At 42.1% G+C, this 22,327-nt stretch overlaps 1 protein-coding gene across 1 annotated transcript; it reads left to right on the top strand.

Moving 5' to 3' along the window:
• Positions 1 to 4,113: 4,113 nt before the first annotated feature.
• Positions 4,114 to 22,179, top strand: atp8b3 (ATPase phospholipid transporting 8B3). Its single transcript, XM_086115220.1, has 28 exons — positions 4,114 to 4,275; positions 4,938 to 5,011; positions 6,276 to 6,367; positions 6,451 to 6,564; positions 6,798 to 6,896; positions 8,665 to 8,726; positions 9,659 to 9,731; positions 10,304 to 10,374; positions 10,918 to 11,009; positions 11,129 to 11,287; positions 12,421 to 12,509; positions 12,944 to 13,137; positions 13,265 to 13,473; positions 13,579 to 13,610; positions 13,706 to 13,862; positions 14,562 to 14,750; positions 14,852 to 14,964; positions 15,286 to 15,453; positions 15,947 to 16,058; positions 16,135 to 16,210; positions 16,290 to 16,413; positions 16,881 to 17,067; positions 17,145 to 17,368; positions 17,538 to 17,621; positions 19,190 to 19,414; positions 19,501 to 19,639; positions 20,726 to 20,856; positions 21,895 to 22,179. The coding sequence occupies exons 1-28, from the start codon at positions 4,265 to 4,267 to the stop codon at positions 21,970 to 21,972; spliced, it is 3,378 nt and encodes a 1,125-aa protein (XP_085971346.1). The 5' UTR covers positions 4,114 to 4,264; the 3' UTR covers positions 21,973 to 22,179.
• The last annotated feature ends 148 nt before the right edge of the window (positions 22,180 to 22,327 follow it).

The raw sequence follows: 22,327 nt of genomic DNA, 5'->3' as shown, positions 1-22,327 counted from the left end.
ACCGGGAGGAGACCCCGAGGAAGACCCAGGACACGCTGGAGTGACTATGTCACCCAGCTGGCCTGGGAACGCCTCGGGATCCCCCGGGGAGAGCTGGAAGAAGTAGCTAGGGAGAGGGAAGTCTGGGCTTCCCTGCTAAAGCTGTTGCCCCCGCGACCCGGCCCCGGATAAGCGGTAGAAGATGGATGGATGGATGGATAAATCATTTGGAGTTGGTGAAAAAAACCCCGGAAATTTTCAGAATCCGTATGATTTGTGCGATACGGCCATATACGTAAGATTCACCACAAAATCCGTATGAACTATGGCTAAACCGTATGAGTTGACAGGTATGAATATATGTATCAAATAAAGTGTACATGCGGTGCTACCTAAAAAATACTCAGCTCTCCAAGTACCAACATGATGACCCACATTAAATATACAGTGGCGTACAGGAGGCTCAAGTGTTGACCAAAAACAAGGCTGAGGTTTATGTCCCCAGACCAGAGGTGGGAAACTCCGGTCGGTCCTTGAGGGCCGGTATCCCGAATGTTTGAGATGACTCTGGATCATGCAGAGTTTACCCAGTAACACTGCGCTTAAATATCAGAACATAAACTCAAATGATTTGATTTAGAGGTTTATTTATTTAGAATTGATTAATCTACCAATTGTCCCATCCTCTTTTCCCAGCCCTATTTCAAACGCCATACAATCATGTATTGCACATAATAGTTAAAAAGTTAGTAATTGCTCATTACTTTGATAATCAATTAATCATTTGGAGATCTTGTTTGATGTATCAAAAAAACCTACATTATTTTATGTTAAAATAAATGTGGAACCTTCAGCCTGAACTATACATGTCAAATAGTAATTCGTTGAAGCCTTTACTGAGATAAAGCTAGCAAAAAAAAAAGGCTAAATGTACTGATTTCGTGCTTTCAGTAGGAGACAGTTGCGCCAACTGGTAGAATAATTAAAAAGTCGTAGTCCACATTGAACACTTATTTGAAAGAAAAGGTTTACACCAACTTCTGGCGTTTGATCAAAAGAAGGCATTTTATGGATAATTAATATGTTTTTGTTGTGATTGTTGTTGCTGTTGAGTTTCGTTTAGGTCCGCCATTTTGGAATAATTCAAGGAAGAGAGACCAAACGACAAGCGTTTTGAGAGTCTTATAAGAATAAAATAACAGAATGTCTCAACGAGTCAAAATGTTTTTCTTGTGTCTTTTGCAGACCTTTACTGACATCTACTGGTACTTTTTTATTTCGCTGGAATGAAGGCCCAAGTTATCGTAAGTAAGCCACCTACTGTGTGTTTGTAAAAGTAAAATGAACCATTAATTAACATGAAAGAGTTTATCTCCAGGGCGGCCCGGTAGTCCAGTGGTTAGCACGTCGACTTCACAGTGCAGAGGTACCGGGTTCAATTCCAGCTGCGGCCTCCCTGTGTGGAGTTTGCATGTTCTCCCCGGGCCAGCGTGGGTTTTCTCCGGGTACTCCGGTTTCCTCCCACATTCCAAAAACATGCATGGCAGGCTGATTGAACGCTCTAAATTGTCCCTAGGTGTGAATGTGAGCGTGGATGGTTGTTCGTCTCTGTGTGCCCTGCGATTGGCTGGCAACCGATTCAGGGTGTCCCCCGCCTACTGCCCGAAGACAGCTGGGATAGGCTCCAGCACCCCCCGCGACCCTAGTGAGGATCAAGCGGTTCGGAAAATGGAGTTTATCTCCTTCAATTTGCATTTTTTAAACTAAACACTCTACCGCCAAATTCACAGTCTATTTAAGTTCATATTGAGGACGAATTTGCATCGTACATTCACGTACGCTTGCTGTGAGGGTTATTCATCAATCACCGCTGTGAAGACACAGAAGGATATGAAAGTAGGACATTGTTTCAGTGTTTTCCTTCCAGGGTCAGGTAAAGTTTCTAGTTGAGCACAGCTCAAGTTTCCCCAAAGTGTCGGTCAGCTCCTAACCCCATCAAACCCCCACCGTACATCACCATCCTCCCACATGCACATTTTAAGAACCAAACGGTTGATTTCGATTCAGGAGATTCCCATCGAGCGATTTTTTTTTTCAAGAATAACAGTGTTAGCAGTGTTCTCATTGTTCATGACTAAACAATAAAAGACCAACTGTTTGCGAATGGCTAAGCGTTGCATTTAAAACATACCGCACGCTAGTTATCTAACTGTAAAACAAAACTGTAAAACGGTGCTCGGGACAGTGGAAAGTTCAGTGGGAAGAAACGGTCTGTTTGGACATCAAATGGAAATTTGGCTTTTATTTCCATTAGCAGAGCCTCCGTGCTGTATTTTTCATTGCGGTGACAGTCTGTTTGTCGGCATTAGCTCAGGCAAACGCCGTGGGCTGGTGGTTGGCACGTCTGTGCCATAGTTGCGAGGGGTTTGTTTCAAATCTCGGCTCTGCTTTTGTTTTTTTTTCTTCAGAGATACTCCGACTTCCTCTCACAATCCAAAAACATACGTGTTCGATAGGTTTATTGAAAGCTCCAACTTTTCCACACCTGGCAACGGCTCACATTTGAGAAGTGTTAAATTAGCAATGTCTTTAATGTTGTGGTTGTATCTTGCAGTAGTACCGCATCATGGGCTGAGAGCTCTTTGTAACATTTGTATTGTGTTTAAAGAGATGTTTTACTGTCATTTGCTTGTTTCAGAAGGTGATTTTTACTATCGGTGTGACCGATAAATGGACAAGTTGAGTGAGGCCTACAATACCTAGTAGGAAAATTCATTGACAAATGCAGTTACTCAGACATCAGGAAAGTGGGCGTCGCAGTCTGCAAGTGTGGTTTCCTTTGTCTCTTTTTTTTTTTTAATAATGCAAGCATAGAATGTTACTACTGATGGGAAAGTGGGTTCCGAGTACGATGATAACAGTAGATCAGGAAGTAGAACTTCCTGCAACATGAAGTGAGTCTTAGCATGCGCCTGTTCAGAGAAGCTTGCCAACCAACCATCACATTTTTGTTTCATAATCTCACCACCAGCCAGGATGAACAAACCCACGCTTCACCTTTGCATTCCCATGGTCAAAACAATCCTTCTGGGGGTGTAAACCACATCTGGCTGAAAGAAAACCATCTCTCACATCATCCAAACTGCCAGCCTGCTGTGTACACACACAGGTGATTGATGTTTTCTATTATGTACGTAAATATAAGGACACGGTTGTGAGACGCTTACATTGGCAGAAATGAGACACCAAACCGCATATGACGCCTTCAACGGACACTGCATACAAATGGGAGTCAACGGCTTGTCGTTCTAACCATCCTGACGTCACGACTATGCTTTTACTTATTATTCAATGCCACGTAAATCCACCAGTGGGCGCCATATCCTCACGGGAGACTTCTTTCAGTCGCATGTATCGATAGTTTTATTTTGAGACTCTTTTTTTTCCAAACAAGAAATCAACAAAAATGTGATTTTGATTTTTTTAAAAATCATACACAATTTTCAAAGTAAAATTAGATAACTAAATGCTAAATATTTGCACTTGCGAATATTTGTATCTCAGTAAAACAAACAAACAAACAAAAAACCTAACAAAAATACACGTAACTCCGTAATTTATGATCTTACATTTTTAAATTGGAGCAAGAATTTTGTTTGTGTGGAGTGTGCCATGGCCGGGGGGCAGGTGTTCAAACCCCCTGCCCCCCACCCCCCAACAACCCCCCTTCTTTGTGTCTTGGATACAAAGAAAAAAAATATCAAAATTTGGAGATACACTTTCTTTCCAATGGTCAGCCACTTAATTTTTTAAAATTCTACATATTTGCTGTTGGGCTTTTTAAAAAAAATTTTAAGGCGGGCTTGCACTTTGCACATTCAAACACAGCTGCTGAGCCACTGAATGCAAACCTTTGTGTTATGCACTCATTGTCCACCTGTAAGATGATCCATCCCGCTCATGCGTTGTGATCCAGTACAGCACTCCCAGTTAAGAAAAAAAAATCACATTTTGGAATGATTGAATATTTTTTAACAGCTTTTCAAGATCGTATTGTGTGCTTTTATACTGTAGTTTGACAACAGAAAGAGCAGGATCGTGCCTTTCCTCCACTCATTTAGCTCTGCTCACAGGTGTACCGTGTATGAGGACTTACAGCGTGATGCAAGACACACCTGGGAGCGATATGGGCGTGGATGTCTTACATCACGACTGTACGAGCGGCGAGAAAGAAGGGACATGAGCTAAAAAGCGTGTCACCAATGCTTTGAAAAATGTCACGGCCATGCTGAACAGGTAAATGTTATCTTTTGTCTTCTTCTGTGTGTGTGTGTGTGTGTGTGTGTGTGTGTGTGTGTGTGTGTGTGTGTTAAACGAACAGAGTAAAAGAGGATGTTGATGAAGTTTATGTATCTGTTAATGTTGGGGGGCGGGTGATGGGCAGAAATGTCGTCATGTGAATGTTTTGTTTCCCATCTGTCTGGCAGGCGTTAGTATATGACCAACAAAGTTTATTTATTTTTTGCTACTGTAATGAAGTGGTTAATTTGGGGCAATAGCAATTAAAATCTGGGCAGAAATGTTCTGCTACTTTGCATCTAGTTTGCCATTTTAGGTTGGCTAACATAATTTGCAGTGGAAGAACAACAATAAAGTACACTAAATTAAATCACTTCGATGTGTAAAATAACCAAGAATGTACAAAACCACTATTATAAGAGATACCTGACACAAGATAACAAGAATCATTTTTAAAAACCAAGTTGTGCAATTAGGTCTTAAAACTATGTAAATTGTTCTTAGTTGGGTAATGCCTTGGGTTGGCTCTGTCACCATTGTTTTTTTTAAATGTGCGGTAATTTACAAACCATTCACTGTAGTCTGGACATGTGTCGGCATGGCAACACGGTGTAATGAGTTACAAGATAACCGAGTTAAAAGGTGTCTTTTTGTCTCAGGGCAGTACATGCTGTTCACGTCCATAAACAGCTCGTCCTCCTCTTCATCATGGATAAGGACAGTGCAGAATCAGGTAGGTCTTGTTTGATCATTATGTCAAAAGTGTTTTGAATTTTTTTGCAAATGAATTCATGATAGAAAAACTAAGAAAACATATGGACATAAGTATTCGCAGCCTTTGCCGCGAAGGTCAAAATCGAGCTCGGTTGCATCATGTTTCCACTGATCATCCTTGAGCCGTTCCTAAAGTTTAATTGGAGTCCACCTGTGCATTCATCTGATTTATTTAGAAAGGCTCACACCTCTCTCGATAAGGTCCCACAGGAGACAGTCCGTGTCAGTGCACAAACCATGCATTATGTCAAAAAAATTGTCTCAAGACCTCTGATGGACAGCATTGTCTTGAGGCACAAATCCGGTGGCAAGGATGCACAAAAATGTCTGCTGCTCTCAAGTTTTCAATGAGCTCAGTGGCCTCCATCATCCCTAAGTGGAAGGAGTTCTGAACCAACAGGACTCTTCCATTTCGAGCTGGCTGCTCATCCAAACTGAGCAATCAGAGGAGAGAAGGGCCTTTGTTGGGGAGGTGACCAGCGAGAGCCTTCCAGAAGAACAACCATCTCCACTCCACCAATCAGGCTTGGGGTAGAGTAGCAAGACAGAAGCCAACTTCTAAAATACTTAAATACTGTTTGTTTTTAATTTTGCAGGTATAGAATTGAGCTTATTTTTTAGTAGATACCACAAAATCATAGTGAATATTTATCTCCAAATTTTGTCAGATTAAATCATTTTCGATGAAAACAAACGAAAAAAAAATGTGAGTTACACCAAATAGAATATGACGAGCACACACTAGACGTGTGCTCCAAGTAATTATTTATCAACATGCTGAAGACTTTTGACCCGTGGCACGCGCTTCCCGAGCAGCAAATCTTTGTACAACTGCCCAACTTTATACGAGAAAAACGTGTGAGTGGGCTGCAAATGCCATACGTCACAATCAGAGCTTCACAATCAGGCAAAGCTGATTAGTTTGTATTTGACATGCCAGTCCACATACTGTATCGAGAGATGCACTTTTAAAAATGCATAATCGTTTACTTTGTATTTCTAATTATTTTTGTAATGACTCTCACACCCAAGTTCAAGAACGAGTGATTTAGCGCAAAGCCTTGTTTCTGCAGCTCAAGTTTCCTCCCCGGATGCTTTGAGAGTCATTTGTGGCTTCCTTGTGGTGGCGGAATGGTCGAGTCCACCTCCCCCCTCCCCCTGAGAGATGCTGGCATGTTAACACGCGTGATGATTTTCTGACATCGGTTCATGTTTTGTCACAGGTCTCACGTGGCAGGTGAGGGCCAACCAACGTTGCTACCACAAGCGCCAGCAGAAGAAATCCTTCCTGGGCCTTCGTTGGGGGCGTTGCTCGGTGAGTGGCGGCTCCCTCCTCCAATGTGTGCTCAGATGAAAATGAGAAATTTCAGTCAAGTAATTTAATAACCTTGTTGCCAGGACAACCAGGTGCGCAGCTATAAGTACTCAGTCCTCACCTTCCTGCCGATGACGCTGTTTGAGCAGTTCCAGCGCTCCGCCAATCTCTACTTTCTCTTCATGATGGCGTTGCAGGTCGGTCATTTGCCCTCTTGCGGGCCTCTCGGCTTCTTATTGGTTGGGTTTTCATCAAGGGTCTTCACATATTCGCCTTAAACCCTTTCATGCACCCTGTAACCTGATAACATGACAAGCTGTCCACTGTCGTAACCGCTGCCCCTGAAAGGGTTCGTTTCGAATCTTACGGCCCCACTGTATTTCTTTCATGCATGTGCATTTGTTGTTTTGGGTGTTTGTGTGCCTCCCAGTGCGTCCCCATCATCTCGTCCATCCAGTGGTACATCTCCATCATCCCGCTGCTCCTCATTCTGTCAGTGAGAGGCGTGAAAGACCTCATTAACGACATGGTGAGTCCGCCCGCCGCTCTCCGCATCCCTCGGGCCAGGCACGTCCACGCCTCTCCTCCAACCCGCCACCAACGCTCTCTTAAGAGTCATCGCAGAAGCCTTTGCACACTCTCCTTCGTCGTCCTCATTGACTCCTCGTCCTCTCCTCATTGACTAAAACCAGTCGTCCCAGTAGCATTAATTCCCCCGCTGTATCATTAAAGCTTTTCCCTCCTCGACATCGGGATGATGTTTTGCATGCGCGACTCTCTGGTTAAGTGCACCGCCGAGTTACAGTCGTTAAAGGCTCTCCGGCTGAAACGCTCGCTTGACCCCTCGCTATTGACTGATCATTTAGCAAAGGGTGTAAATCTCCTGGCTGGTGTCACCGCTGGGGGGCCGCGTAATGGCGTTTCTGCTTCCTACCGTCCCAACCTTTTCACGGACACCTTCACACATCGTGTGTCCTCGGTGATGGGAAGTAACTAAATATAAATACTGTATGAAACCCTTTAAACCTGGAATATGTTACTGTTTTGTCTTTAAAAAAAATGCATTTTCACCCAAGCCATGACTAGATTAGATGACATAACTTTGATAAAGTTTACCAGCTCCTCTAAAATCTTGCTTTATTTTCCAGTGTTATATTTTTTTTACTTATCGTGTCGACCCAATGTTGGCCCACTAGATGGCGGCCTGAAAAATGACATACAGTGCTACCTCTACTTATGAACGTCTATTCAGACGAAATTTTTAAGTTACGAAACGCCTCAAATATTGCCTCTTGTTACAAAAGAAATTTCAAGATATGAAAGATAAAAATACAGTCTGGTCTGCTACTCGCAACTCTGAGTTTGCTGAACGCATCATATTTATAGCTGCTTTGCCACTGGCAATTTCCTGAGCGTCATCCTGGCATCCCATTGGCTAAGAGGGACCTCAACTGTATCTGTCTATGTATAAGTAGATAGATATGTGGCTGTGCAGCATCCTCGTTATTTGCCCCTCGCGGGCCATGAACCGTTCCGATAGTTTTACATAAATGTGAATCACCCAGAAAAAGTGTTCACTCACTATGCCGATTTTTGCCTTTTCGAAGGATTGTTAAAAGCCGACAAAAGCAAAGGTCCTTAGATCAGTTATTTACAAAACGCCAGGCAAAAACCACTTCTGAGAGAGAACATGAATTAAAGAGGGCAAAAAACGATGTCGATGCAGTTAAGTTTAAATGACCATCATTTTTATTCTTGACTCTATTCTTTGTTTTTTTACATGATGCACAACTCTCATTTATTGTTCAATAATGTAATTGTAACATGTATTTGTTACAGATTTTGATGCATTTCTATGCTTTCGGAAACATTTATGTCTGAAATTTCGGGGGGCTTGGAACGTATTAGGGCATTTACATGGCAAACGTGTCTCTACTTACAAACTTTTGTAGTTAAGAAATTTCTTCCAAAACCAATACATTTTGTAAGTAGAGGCGCCGCTGTACTAGAAATAACGCAATTAAGGTTAAAAATTTTTTTGGATTTTTCACAGTTTGTGACTGAGATTGAGATGCTGATCGGGCATTAAAAACAGTTGCTGAATCAAAATTTTCAGATGCGAGTACGAATGAAGCATAGCATATTGTCTTGTGTGTGCTCGTGTCACAGAGATGTTAGAATGGCAACTTGTGTGACGTAGCCTATCCACATATATGGAGAGTGCATCTTTTTGTTCCACACCTATCTGTATTCCTACTTCGAGTGTGAGCGCTTTTGCCACCTCTGCCTGTTTCCAGGGGAGGAGACGCAGCGACGCGGAGGTCAACTCGCGACCGTGTGACGTGCTCGTTTCCCAGAGGTGAGCACAAAGACGGGAGGGTGTGCCAGATTGATACGTGAATCACTCGAAGGAATTCTTCACAGTATCAATCCGGGAATGCTCCAATGAGATTTGCACGGAAAAAGCAAATGCTGCCAAACAGGCTTCTAAAGAAGCTCTAATGAAGTGTAAATGAGTGAAAGCCTGGATGCTCCCTAAGGTGCCGGTTTAGTGTGGAATATGAGGCATTCCGCGGGAAAAACAAGATCGAGTGATCTCTCAGCATGTCGTTTTATTGTCATTTAATCCTTTTAATGCAATTGTATTCAGGGAGGTGTTCGCTCATTTTGGAGAATGCTATGAAGAATCAATAAACCATAAATGTTCATCTCAGCAGAAAACAATAACTCAGATGCAGGTGTTATGATGTTTAATAAGTGTTTAATAAATCTTAGGTGTGGTGAATGCTGAGAGACAGGCATTAAATGTGTGCGCGCGCGCGTGTGTGTGTGTGTGTGTGTGTGAGAGAGAGAGAGAGAAAGACTATTATGCTTGCATCAAGTTATTGTTTTCATTTTGATGTGGAAGTTTAAGTTTAAGATGCTATGTTTGGATAACGCTGCAACATTATCTATCTATCTATCTATGTATATCTATCTATCTATATATATATATATAATTTTATTTATTATTATTATTTGCATGCTGAGAGATATTCATTCACATTCCTGCTATTGTGCATCCAATAATCAAATCAGAGCTCGAACGCTGAGAGACACTTATCAACACTAAAGCTACTATGTGTCAAAAATCAAAGTAGGAATGCTGACACGAACATCCAGCCCCGTGGAGCATTGTTTTTACCTGCATTTTTTTTTTAATGATCTGTTGTGGTGTTTTTAACCATCTCTCAGTATTCAGGTGATCATTTTGAGGTAGGACAAATGATTCATTTGTGCCATCTCTTCCAGCTTCACTACGTTGCACTGGAAGGATCTGTGCGTGGGAGATATCGTGCGCATCCACAAAGACCAAGCCATTCCTGTGAGCTGCTCAAGTTATCATATGAAATATCAATGACACTCTTTTAGAAAGATGCACAAATGACCTTGGCTTGACCTACATCGATGCATGCTATTCTGTTGCTCCTTCTGTATTATTGCATTACAACTTTAAAAAAATGTAAATAAGCACCCACTGGATTATTACATGTGACAAAATAATCTGCTTATCCCTGAAGCACTGATTTCCAAACTAGTAAAATCAGCATTTTGTTGTCTACACACAGTATGCGCCGTCATGCTCAAACCTTTATTTGGTCTCACCGTTATAACAGCCCAATGACAGAAGCTGGAACTACAATGTGGCCTGTGACAAAAATGAATTTGACAACGCTGAGCGTGTCAATACTTGTTTGTCTACATGGGCCCTGTGATTGGCTGGCAACCAGTTGGTAGATTTTCTGCTCACGGACGGCCCAAATGATTCAAGTGTTATTACGTGTTGTGAGATCACATATGTGTCGATTTAACAACTGAGATTAATTAGTCACAAAGCCTCGAATTAATTGTCCTGACTTTTCCCCACTACTGATTGAGTCATATGGTTATTCACAGGCAGATGTTGTGCTCCTGTGCAGCTCCGAACCACACAGTCTGTCCTATGTGGAAACGGCTGACATTGATGGGTGAGACTTTTTTGAATTAGCACGTCTGCCTCACACTTCTGTCTGTCATTATTTTGAGCCAAAGCAGAACTGTCATCGTCAGTGCGTCGCTCTGCCATTGTTATTTTAACTGTGCTCTAGTCATCACGAAATTATAGTTCGACACCACTATTTTCGAACCATCAGATCTTTTTCTTGTCTGACTCCCCCATAAAATAGTCTTGAGATGAATAATTTCACCAAGATTTAACAGGAAACAATCACAAATATTTCTATGCAAATCAATGCACACACATGTAAGTATAACACTTCTAAACAAAGAATGTACATTTCTGTTGCCACGGCAACCAGTCAAGGGTAATACTAGCGCTAGCTGCAAAGCGGACACACGGTCACCCCAACCAATCCAGGTTGTGCCTCTCGCCCAAAGTCAGCGGTGATAGGCCGCAATTCACTCATGACCCTGGAGGAGGAAAAACGCTGTAAAAAACAAATGGTTGGATGACTAAATGCACAAAATCTTATGCAAACGAATATTGAAATGCATCATTTCTACTCTTGTAGCGAGACGAACCTGAAGAGCCGACAGGCTCTCGCTGCGACGCATGACCGGTTGACTTCGGAACCCTCCGAGTGTCTGCTTGCCAACTTTGACGGTGAAACATTTTGGGGTTTTTTTATCTTCCAAAATATTTGTCTATAGAGACATGCTATAGAAAGACATATGGATATTTATCATACAGCAAATGAACAATTCTGTGAATGAATTTCCCAGGCGTGGTTTTCTGCGAGGAACCCAATGACGGCATGTACACCTTTAGAGGGCAGCTGCACTGGAGAGGCGAGCGTTTCCTGTTGGACATTGAACACCTACTCCTAAGGGGGACTGTCCTCCGAAACACATTGATGGCCTACGGTTTGGTCATATACACCGGTAAGGTTAGATTCATTTACATTCGTGTATAATGAACCCTCAAAGTGTCTATGGAAGCAGGCCACAAATAAGTGCCTTCCAAAATGTCTTTAGCTCATCTTCTATTGTGGCCTCCACTTGCTTCAAAGGCAAATTATATTGCGTTGAATACATTATACGGCTAATTATGGACAGCGCCTTTGAAATGTGTGCCATCATAACGTCTCCCTGATCAGCTCGCACGCTCGTCCGCTGTTTTAAGTGATCATTGATCGGATATTACTGGACCGGGCGGGAGGTGTTGCGGCTCTCGGCGCTATGACCCTCTCAGTTGTCGTGAAGTGAATCTATACGTCAAAATCTTCCGCAGATGGCTTTTCCGCCCTTTGTCACTTCACATGTATCGATACAGCCCCATTGCGACCCCGCTCACACGTGCTCGATTGAGCCAGGCCTTGACTTTCACCACGCAGACAAAGGTATTGGGGACACGGCAAATTAAAATGATGCAAAAATAGCGCACTCTACTTTGGAGCCATGAAAACTAGTTTGGGAAGACTTCCTAGTGTGTGTTCATGAAGGCGGACCTGTCATTTTCTGTTTTGCTCGTCGCTGTGTTTTGATGAGACGCAAAATGCACATTTTGACTCACAAACTGCAACGCAAAGCCGTTATTTTGTGCCTTTCGAGCAAACAGACGAAGAGAAGTGAACAGAACAGCAGAAAAGAGAAAGAGACTAACCCAACAGACCGAGAGAGCTTGTTCCTTTATTGTCACGCCTCATGGGCGTGATCCAGTTCATCTCTTATGTGTTTGGTAAAGGTTTATTTCAGGGTCTCCATAAGAGGAAGAATGAAGGTGAAGGGACAATTTAGGAGTTTAGTCCAACCCCTGTCCGATTAATTGCCGTGTCCAAAGACTTTTGTCCATATATGATAGTCACATTGAAATGTTGGCATTCATTTGCAGTCTGTCAGAAAGTAGCGAATATAAACAAGTTAGTCCATGAATCCCTGCAGGAGGGTGGGGGGAGGCACTTCTCCGTTCGTTTCACCTCTGTACAGCAAGGTCGTCTTGCTCAAGGGCACATCAGCGCCTGTCTGTCTTGTCGAGGCGGGGCTTGAACTTTTGCTCTCATAATTATCCGACCCAGGTGCCGACACGAAGATCCTGAGGAACTGTGGCAAAATACGGGCAAAGAGAACTCGCTTGGAGAAGACTCTCAACAGAGTGGTGATCGGGGTGAGTGCAACATTTTTCATGAGATCCGATGCTTTTACTGTCTTATTTATTCTACATTTAAAGATCGCTACTTGCTTACATGTACACGACTACAGTGAAACCCCCAACTGATATTTTTGCTTTTTGTCTGTTTTTCAAGTCTAAAGTATGAGTCGAGCAGGGATTCTTAGGGTATAGAATATAACTATCAAAAAATTTGGTTGAACTCAATGCGGTTTTGTATGTTTGTCGCCACCCCCAATTGATGTTTTCAGTCAAATTACACTTCAAACAAAGAGAATGACACATTGGGTTTTTTAAACAAACACATAGCGTTGCCCATTTAGCTTCATGCTAACAAACAATACAGAACCCCATCGCAATTTCATCCTGGGATTTAATCTCATGACCCCAATGAGGCTTCCACTGAGACAACATCTGTTTGGGGTCCACAGATAATGGTGTTTTTGCTGCTGGCCGTCCTTCTTCTGGCCATCGGCTGCGGGGTGTTTACAAGCCGGGTCATGATCCATCAAGAGTTTCTGTCTGCTCTGGTTATCAACGGTGACCCGGTCTACACGGGCTTCCTGGTCTACTGGAGCTACTTCATGCTGCTCAGCCCGGCCGTGCCCATCATGCTTTATGTCACGTCAGTTGGTACCTGCTGCGATGTATAGTGTGGGTGTGGATGTCATGTTGCTGATGTGTGTGTGTGTGTGTGTGTGTGTGTGTGCGCGTGTGTGTGCGTGCGTGTGTGTGTGTGTGTGCGCGCGCAGCTTTGAGATGATCCACACATTCCACAGCAAGTTTATTAATTGGGATTTGGAGATCTACTGGTGTCAGACAGATTGCCCAGCACAGGCCCGGAACACCTCGCTGTGTGAAGAGCTGGGTCAAGTGGAATACCTGCTGAGTGACAAAACTGGAACGTTAACGCAAAATCGTCTGCTCTTCAGGCAATGCTGCATCGCTGGCGAGATCTATGGTAAAGCCTCATTTTTTTCTGTATTGAATTCTCAATAGGGTCTGGGCTTTTTTTTTTTTGTTACTGCTGTACCTGGATTTATTGTTTCATTTTTAACTCCAACAGGTGATTCTTCAGCAAGGGCAGAGGACATAGAGGTACCTCATGTCAATGTTATACATCGTACAATACAAAGCATGATGTCATTTTGGTTAGAAGCAATGTGCGTTCTGTCATACTTTTGCATGCGTAGCCGATGGACCTCACCTGGAATCCCTTCTCCTGTGGTGGTCTGTACATGTGGGCTCCCGCCCTGGTGGAGCGTCTCCGAGCGCAACAGTGTCCGACCGTCAGGCGATTCTTCACCGCACTGACTGTGTGTCACACTGTCATGGCCCAGTGGAAAGACGGTTAGAGGAAGTATATGCACTGTGACCCCGAGTTACTAACGAGTTTTTCAAGAAACGATCCGTCACTTGGCTGATTTTGTGTCTTGAATTGGGAGCAAAATTTTTTGTCACGAGCACGAGCGGATTTCACAACAAGCAGCAATTTGGCAGAAGGTGAACAATTCTTCAAAAATAAAGTCCAGTGCTTGCATCAAGCTATTTGTGTTTCATAAATTTTCATTCAAAGTACTTTTTACACAGCACTAATGTTATTTTCTTTATCTTAAAATAAGTGTGCTAGCTTAATGCTAACATACAATGGAAAACGGGGTAGGACTAGATAAGTTTTTTACTTCTACCTACTCCCTTGAACATAATTGTGTTGAATGATGACTGATTTCTCTTTCCTTTTTACTATTTTACTTACCTTACTTTATGTCAAATTATTACTGTATATGTTTTATGTTCAATAAACAAACGAAATGAAACTCCATAGATGGTAAAACTGAAATTAGCATCACCATTGCGGTCATATTAAAGCATCAAATAAACGCTACTTTAGCATAAACATGGCAGTTTACATATACAAATAGAACATTTGGCACCCACCTGCTGGAGTTTAGCTTATGCTTTAGTTTTAGTTTGCTGACCATCTTCTCCACCTCTGCCCATGCCACATTGACCACTTTTAATGATGTTCTCCTACTCATTTCCTCTCAGATGGTCCAGTTTACCAAGCAGCGTCTCCTGATGAGGAGGCACTTGTCAGCGCCGCCAGGGAGCTGGGTTGGGTCTTCCTGTCCAGAACGCGAGATGATATGGTTATTTCCGAGATGGGTGTCACGCGTCATTATAAGCTGCTGGCGTTGGTTGACTTCACCAGCCACAGAAGACGGATGTCAGTACTGGGTGAGGGAGCCAATGTTTTCATGCTTTATCCTCCCTCTTTCTACAGCTAATTTTGGGGGTTGCTCTCCATGGTTTGCTATATTTGTTCCAATTTGATGCAGTCCGGGAGCCAGAGGGGGCTTTAAGACTGTACTGTAAGGGAGCTGACATAGTGATACTGGAGAGGCTGCAGAGGGACTGTCCACATCTTGAGAGCACTGAACAAGCCCTGGAGGTACATCAAGTACATACACACAAAAGCGCTGTTCGGACACAACAATAGGTGGACTTGCGCAACATCTACTTCTCTGAGGGACCCGAATGGAAATTTAACAAAACCAGTTGCTATAATTCACCAGATAATATCTGTCTTTTGACTTGGTAAAGCAGCGTTGCCCAAGGGAATTCTTGTACTCTCTCTTCCAATTAGCGGTGACTAACCAGTGTACCGGGTTTACCTTGAATAATTTAGGTTAATACCATCAAGTCAAACTGTTATGTTTATGATTGGCCTGCTTTGCTGGAGGTCTGCACGCATACTGATATTTTTTTCCAGCTGTTTTCCAAGGCCAGTCTGAGGACCTTGTGCATTGCTGTTCGATCGGTTTCTGAGACGTCATGGGAGCAGTGGAGTAGAACTCTAGCTCGGGCTGCTGCCATGCCGACCTTTGACCGCAACGCCCTGCTAGAGAAGCTTCATAATGAGATGGAGCGAAATCTCCAGGTGGGCTTGCTATAAATTATTTCAGTGCATTTAATGTTCTTTAACCCTGTCAGGACAGCGGTTACTACAGTGGACTGCTGATCATGATAACAGGTTACAGGGTGCACCAAAGGGTTAAATTAAGGTGTTTTCATGCATTTGCAAAAACTGATTTGTCAATGGTCAGACATTCAAATCTTCATATTCAAATCATCTTGATGATAATCAATCATGCGCAATGCACGACTTTATCACCGAGACTCATGTGCATCAAGGAAAAGGTTTTGAATTGTTCTGTCCACTGTACTGAACACTGAGGGTGACTCAACACTGGATGTGTATTTTTGTAGTGATGCAGACATATCTTAAGACTTGAAAAGCTGACTTCTGTAGACATGGAAGGGTGAAAGAAAATCCAATTTAGAAAATACATTTGACAGTGGATGAATAGCATTCTTTCTATAACTTTTGCAGCACCCACAGTGAAATACGGTATAACTTTTGTGATCTATAGCTTTTAGGGGTTACAGCCATAGAGGATCGACTCCAGGAAGGCGTTCCCGAGACAATTTCTCTCCTTAAACAGGCTGGGATTAAAGTATGGGTGCTTACGGGGGACAAAAAAGGTATGCCAACACCAACACGATGCAGACCAGCATTTACTTTGTCCTCCCACGTTTTGTAATTGTTTCTACCCTCAAGAGACGGCAGTCAACATTGGATATGCCTGTAAACTCCTGGATCCTGAAACGAGATTACTGGAATGGCAAGAGTTGAGGTTAAAACGTGATGAGAATGAAGACAAATGAGGGAACAAGAAAGTATCATATTACTGATTTTGTATGTTTGAGCCACAGACAGATGCTCCAATCGCCAGACCCGGGGGGCCATTTCCACAAAATCAAACAGACAGAACTGTGGGCGGTTGAAAAGGACAAACCAGGAGTACAGACTGCTGTGGTCCTGACTGGACCTGAGCTGGTAAAAATGAAGAATTATACATTTTCTATCAGCGCTATAGTGCGGATTACTAGCTACAACACTACCGCAAGTAACACTTTGAGTGTTTTTATATACAGAGGTTTGGTTCACAGCACAAAAATCAATCAGGTAAGAGTTTGTGACTAAAAAAACCCGAAGTTAGAGCACTCGTAAGTCAAGGTACCACCAATGTGTGATGTAAAAATTAGTTGACCGGTTTAAGAGCCTTGTGGAACACCACTATTATCTTTTTACAGTCAGTCATCAATAGAGTTCCATTCCTACAATGGTAACATACCTGTACTTGTACTTTAGATCGAAGGTGACACAGTCTGTCTCTAACCTATGCTAATGCAGTAGTACATAATGAGTGAAACTATTTGTATGTAAAACATTTGGAGGCCATGAATATAAAACAACGAAAAGAAAAACAATAATGTCAAAGTTAACCTGATATTTCTTAATAGACAGATTTTGACCAGAGACCAGAGTGGGGCGCCAAGTTCATGAGCCTCGCCCGACAGTGTCAGACGGTGTTGTGCTGCCGGGTAACACCTGGACAGAAGGCGGACATTGTTACTTTGGTCAGGAAGCACACAAGCTCTATCACGTTGTCCATCGGAGATGGTGCCAATGATGTAAACATGATCAAGAGTGAGTGGATGATCCAAAACAAGATTGTTGTTTTCCCTCACGCTTTAATATTAAACCATGTCTGTTGTCCATTTTAGCGGCCCACGTCGGCGTGGGACTGACCGGAGTGGAGGGAGGTCAAGCTGTACAGAGCGCAGATTTTTCATTGTCTCGTTTCAGATTCCTGCAGAGGCTTCTGCTAGTCCACGGGCGCTGGTCGTATCGGCGCATCTCCCTGTTCCTGCGCTACTTCCTGTTCAAGACCTGTAGCTTTGCGCTAGTGCACCTGTGGTTTGGCATCTTCAATGGCTACAGTGCTCAGGTAGGGTATTCAGTCAAGTCAAGCCAAGCAGGAGTGCACAGTAGGAATTTTGTGAAATAAAGTGAAACTTCTCACATGAAAGATTATAAATATATATATACAGTATATATATATATATATTTTTTTTTTGCACAGTTGAAACACTGAAAACACTGTTTCTGTCTTGCAGTCTTTGTATGAGACGTGGTTCATTGCATTTTACACTACCTTCTACACATCAATCCAGATTTTCTTTGTGGCCATCTTTGAAAAGGTGAGAGAGTTGGCCTTTTTTCCCCCTCCCATTTGTAACACTAATATTAATACAATAATAATTCAGTATGATGGGTCTGTTTGAAGGATACTTAAATGGAGCTAAATGAATGAAACTAAAAGTGTGTGTGTGTGTGTCTATATCTATCTATATATAGATATATAGATAGATATACACACATGTATAAATAATCTTTATATCTGGTGTCGTTGCACAAAGGATAATTTCACGTATTTAATTTATTTTCTTATTAACATGAATGAAGCTGAAGTTGGTTGTGAAGAGCTCATATAATTTTAGAGTTGTAATTGGAGAGCCCTAACACCAAAACAACAAAAAATTACAACAAAATCTGCTTTAAAACATTTTATTAACAGCAGGAAAAATACTTTTACTCACTAAAAAAAACAAAACATGTAAACACGGAACCTATGAAAAGAATGCAACAAGGAGATTCCAACCCCCCTTGACAATACAGGCACTTGGTATGATCCAATTACCTCTTCCTCTATATAATGCCCTGACTTCCATTTGCCTGTAATCCCCATGAACCTGACATTGAATGCAAGCCACTCCACTCTTAAGGTAAAAAAAAAAAAAAAAAATACCTAATACATTGTTATCTCTCTTCGGCGACCTTGTTGAACGTGCAAAGATTTTGCTGGTTATTGCTATGTCTTGTGTTGGATGTTTTGGTAACTCATTGATGGGTCAAAAAAAGGTAAGTCAACAAAATTTAGGAAGATTATTTTGCAGCTAAATCGTGGACGGTGTATTTTGACGCCAGCTCCTGGTTCACCATTCCCATTTTGGATGAAACTTTCCAGCTCCTTCCATTTCAATTAACTATGTTACAGAACAACAAATATGGTAAGTATTTTTTTCTCAATTCCTGCTTGCTAACAGTGGACTGAAGCTGTTTTATTGGTCCAGTCTCAGCTGGTTCCCATCTTTCAACAATCACTCTGCTTAGCTAACTTTTAGCTAGAATCCATATTAACCAAAAGCTCCAGGTGCATTTTTGCTACTGGCTAACTTTAACAATTGCAATTAGCTACAGAATAAGCTATTAGTTAGATATTACCTTTTAGCTTTGCTGTGATTTAACTTTTACTTAAGCTTTAACACCAGCCCAAAGCATTAGGTAGCTTATGTGTTGTTTGTATTGTACTTATATTTGTGTTATTTTGTTTTACTAAAACTGAATTTTACTGTTTTGAGCTTGTAAGCTTTACACTGCAGCCAAGTATTTTATCATATGAATGTTGTTATACTAAATGACTTTGTAAATTACAGATGAGAATCAAGCTGGGTCCAGTAAAGAAAGCAAGTATGAAGCCACGTGTCAGAAAATGGACAACATACCAACCATCACCTTTTTTTTTTTCACTATTGCTTCAATGTTGTACAACACTGTCATTTATATGAACTATGGAACTGTGGTTTTTGTTTTTGGGGTATCAATGTCTCAATAAAGATGCAGCCATTGCCCAGTGTTACTATCCTTAGCTTTGTGTGAGTCGAGCCACAGTGGCCACAAAGTGCAGTGACACTCTTGCGCATTGTAGGATGTGAGCGCAGAGAGCAGCCTCAGGTGGCCTGAGCTGTACAAGTGTGGACAGAGGCAGGAGCTTTCCGGGCCCCTGGTGTTGTTTACATCACTCCTATACGCCCTCTATGCTTCACTTGTTCTCTTCTTCATTCCGTGTGGAGTCTACTACGACACCCCCGTCGACTACCAGACCATGGCGGTCACTGTGTCCATGGCAGCCGTATTTACTGCCAACATAGAGGTCAGAGTTGCACACAAAGAATGGAACACCAGTATTGTAATTTTGCTTGACCTAATCTCAAAATGACATTGATTTTCTTCCATCAGATCGTGCTGTTGACTAGACACTGGACAAAGTTCAGTATAGGAGCCATGTGTGTTTCTTTGCTGCTCTACTTCATCTGCTCCAGGATCACACATAGCAAGTTCCTGTTCCAGAGTGCACCGGCTGATTATTTATTTTACGGTATGGTTGTACTTGATTTAGCATCGTCCTAGTTTTGATCAATTTAAAATTTATGGAAAAGTCACTTGAATTTCTTGAATACAAATGTTTGGAGTTCCTGCCCACCTTAAGCATATTTAAAAATATGAATAATAAGCAGGTGAACAACCATCCACAAATCAAATCGGCAGAGCAAACCTAAATTTATCTTAATCCCTACATTTTCGCTGTAATTGTCGTGAGGCTTGTAAATGTACCATGTAAGTTGGTTATCTTTGTTGATTTGTTTTAAGAATCTCATTTTTATTTTATTTTCTTAGCGAAAATGTTTGTTTTTTTTGTTCTAGTTAAATCATTTCATACAGTTTTGCTAACTATAGTCACCTTGCTATTGACTGTATTTTTCTTACTAAAAGTTCCTCCTGAAGTATAAGCCGCACCAGACAAATGATGCATCATTAAGAAAAAAAAAACACATATCCAAGTGGCCCAAGGGTGTAAATCTAATTTTTATTGCAAAATATACAGTATTTGACCAAAACCGAGACTAAGAACAATGAAGCTCGCACTCATCATCCAAAATCCCCATTTCCTGATCGTCACTGTGTTTGGAAATACGCTCTGAGCGCACACTGCTACACTGCGACTCTTTGGAAACTCATAGCATTGATAAAATGTGCTGTTCAATTATTGAGAGTGCCCCAAAAACGGAGTGCCGGAGCCCAGTGTGTTTGGCAGTATCGACGGAGATGGTTCAAGAACGAGCTGCTGACTGATTTGTAACAAAGGAAATGAATGGGAGGCGAGTGTGCTTTGCCACTCTGAACACTCTCTCGTTGAGGTGTCAGTGAATTTCCGAACGCACACCCGGTTGGCCGAAACTTCTAACAATGACGTTTTTCTTTTTACTCTAAAATGGCTAGAATCCTGCGTCACATTGTGGCCAAAGGTAGAAACCTGTTCTTTTGGTACTGTAAATCTTGTGGTGTCGGGAAGCCGCATGCTAAACTAGCGATATGTCTCACATCAAAAGCCCTGTATCTATTTTGCTGTCTTAAATTAATGGACGAAACTGTGTTGTTTGACCGTTTATGGGCTTTTCTTCAGGGGCGTCTGACAAGGCCTTCACAGATCCAGCCGTGTGGCTCACAGCTCTGCTCACTGCCTGGACAGCAGTCTTGCCCTCAATGACATTCCTCGCCCTCGATGTCATCCGAACCGTCCACGATCGACATAAGGTGAGACTCGTTGCGCGCTACTTTCTGCGAGTAACTCTAATGTCAAATAACTTTGCGGTGCTTTGATGTAGAGTTGTCCGTGGTACTTCTGGGAATTGTAATAAAGAATACGGCTAAGAACTCCAAGGATTTATGGGTTCCAATCATTGTATGTTGAACCATATCCCTTGGTGGCACCTCCACCCAGAAGCTGTTTTACAATGAGCTTCATTTGTGACCTGGCGAAGCAAAATGAGTCACCGTGGCCCATATTTAAGAAATAAAATTTTGGCATGACCAAAAAGAGAAATGACATCAACCATTGTGCTACGCTATTCGTTACATAGCTAGAATAACTTGATTTTCCTCTGAGAATCCAAATTTTCTATGTCATGCCGTACTACAAAATACTCTCACAAATATGGGCTACTGATTGCACGTGAAATTTGTCATTGCCATGATGACTCGTTAAATTACCGCTGCAGATACGAATCGGTATACATGACAATGCCCCCCTTTCGCCTGCGTGCCAATTACGCTGCTCGCACAAGCTGCAAAGGATCAATCAGAGGTCACGTTTTGGAGCCGTCAGCTCCAGCGTAGAAATAGTTGCGATGTGATAGTTAATGGGGATTTTTTATGGAGTGTTTGCGGATTCACATCCTAATATGAATTTATAATGACTTATAGAATGAATACAAAATGAGCATAACGCAATAGTCATTTTTATCCCGGTACCTTTATATTGGGGATTCCCCACATGGACGTCGACAACAACGGCAAGGTAATGAGCGACTATTTTGCTTTATTTTATTTTATGGAGATAACAGCTGATTTTTTTGTTGCGTACCTTTTACAAAATGGGATTTTTGAACAACTGTTATATGATGAAAATGAAGCTTGAATCGATGAATGAGGTAGACATTTGACCTACTGGACCATTATCGCCTCGTGTCTCGAAATCTACCTGTGCGACTTGGGACTCATTTTGCAATGACGGTTTCTTAAGCCACACGGTTCGAGGGACCGCTGATGAGATTTTACCTGGATGTGATGCAGGTTCACAGCATGTCCCACCAGCCAGTGGAACTGAGGTCACAGTGCAAAAGGAAGACTTCTCTTTGCCATTCTTCGTGAATCAAGGACCTGTTTGAAGCACATTCGTGGATGTAGGGATGGCCATGAACGAACAATACAGTGGTGAAAAAAAGAAATTCCCAGTGACTTTTGAGAGGACAAATACGGGAACACTGTCGAGCAGTTTGAATTCATTTTCAGTTGAGAGCGCACTCATATTTAAGACAAGGGTTTTCAAATAAACTGTAGCATTTGTGTCCTGTGAAATATTTCGTCCTGGGAATTGGATCTCAATGGAGTGAAAGTAAAAATGTAATTGATTTAATGTATGCGTTGAATTCATTTCGTGACCACGCTCGTTCACTGAAAACATTTTTACATACCAGATCTCAAATCATTTTTCCCTAATGTGCCT

The sequence above is a fragment of the Hippocampus guttulatus genome, chromosome 7, assembly GCF_054856545.1.
Source record: "Hippocampus guttulatus isolate MCC_2025c chromosome 7, RoL_Hgut_1.0, whole genome shotgun sequence".
NCBI classification, from domain to species: domain Eukaryota; kingdom Metazoa; phylum Chordata; class Actinopteri; order Syngnathiformes; family Syngnathidae; genus Hippocampus; species Hippocampus guttulatus.
Note: the sequence above shows the minus strand (reverse complement) of the source record. Positions and strands in the feature narration are given on the sequence as shown.

Coding starts and splice junctions, on each gene's coding strand:
- atp8b3 (XM_086115220.1), top strand. Junction 16,414..16,880: donor TCCTGACTGGACCTGAGCTG/GTAAAAATGAAG, acceptor ATTTCTTAATAG/ACAGATTTTGACCAGAGACC. Junction 20,857..21,894: donor CCGTCCACGATCGACATAAG/GTGAGACTCGTT, acceptor GATGTGATGCAG/GTTCACAGCATGTCCCACCA.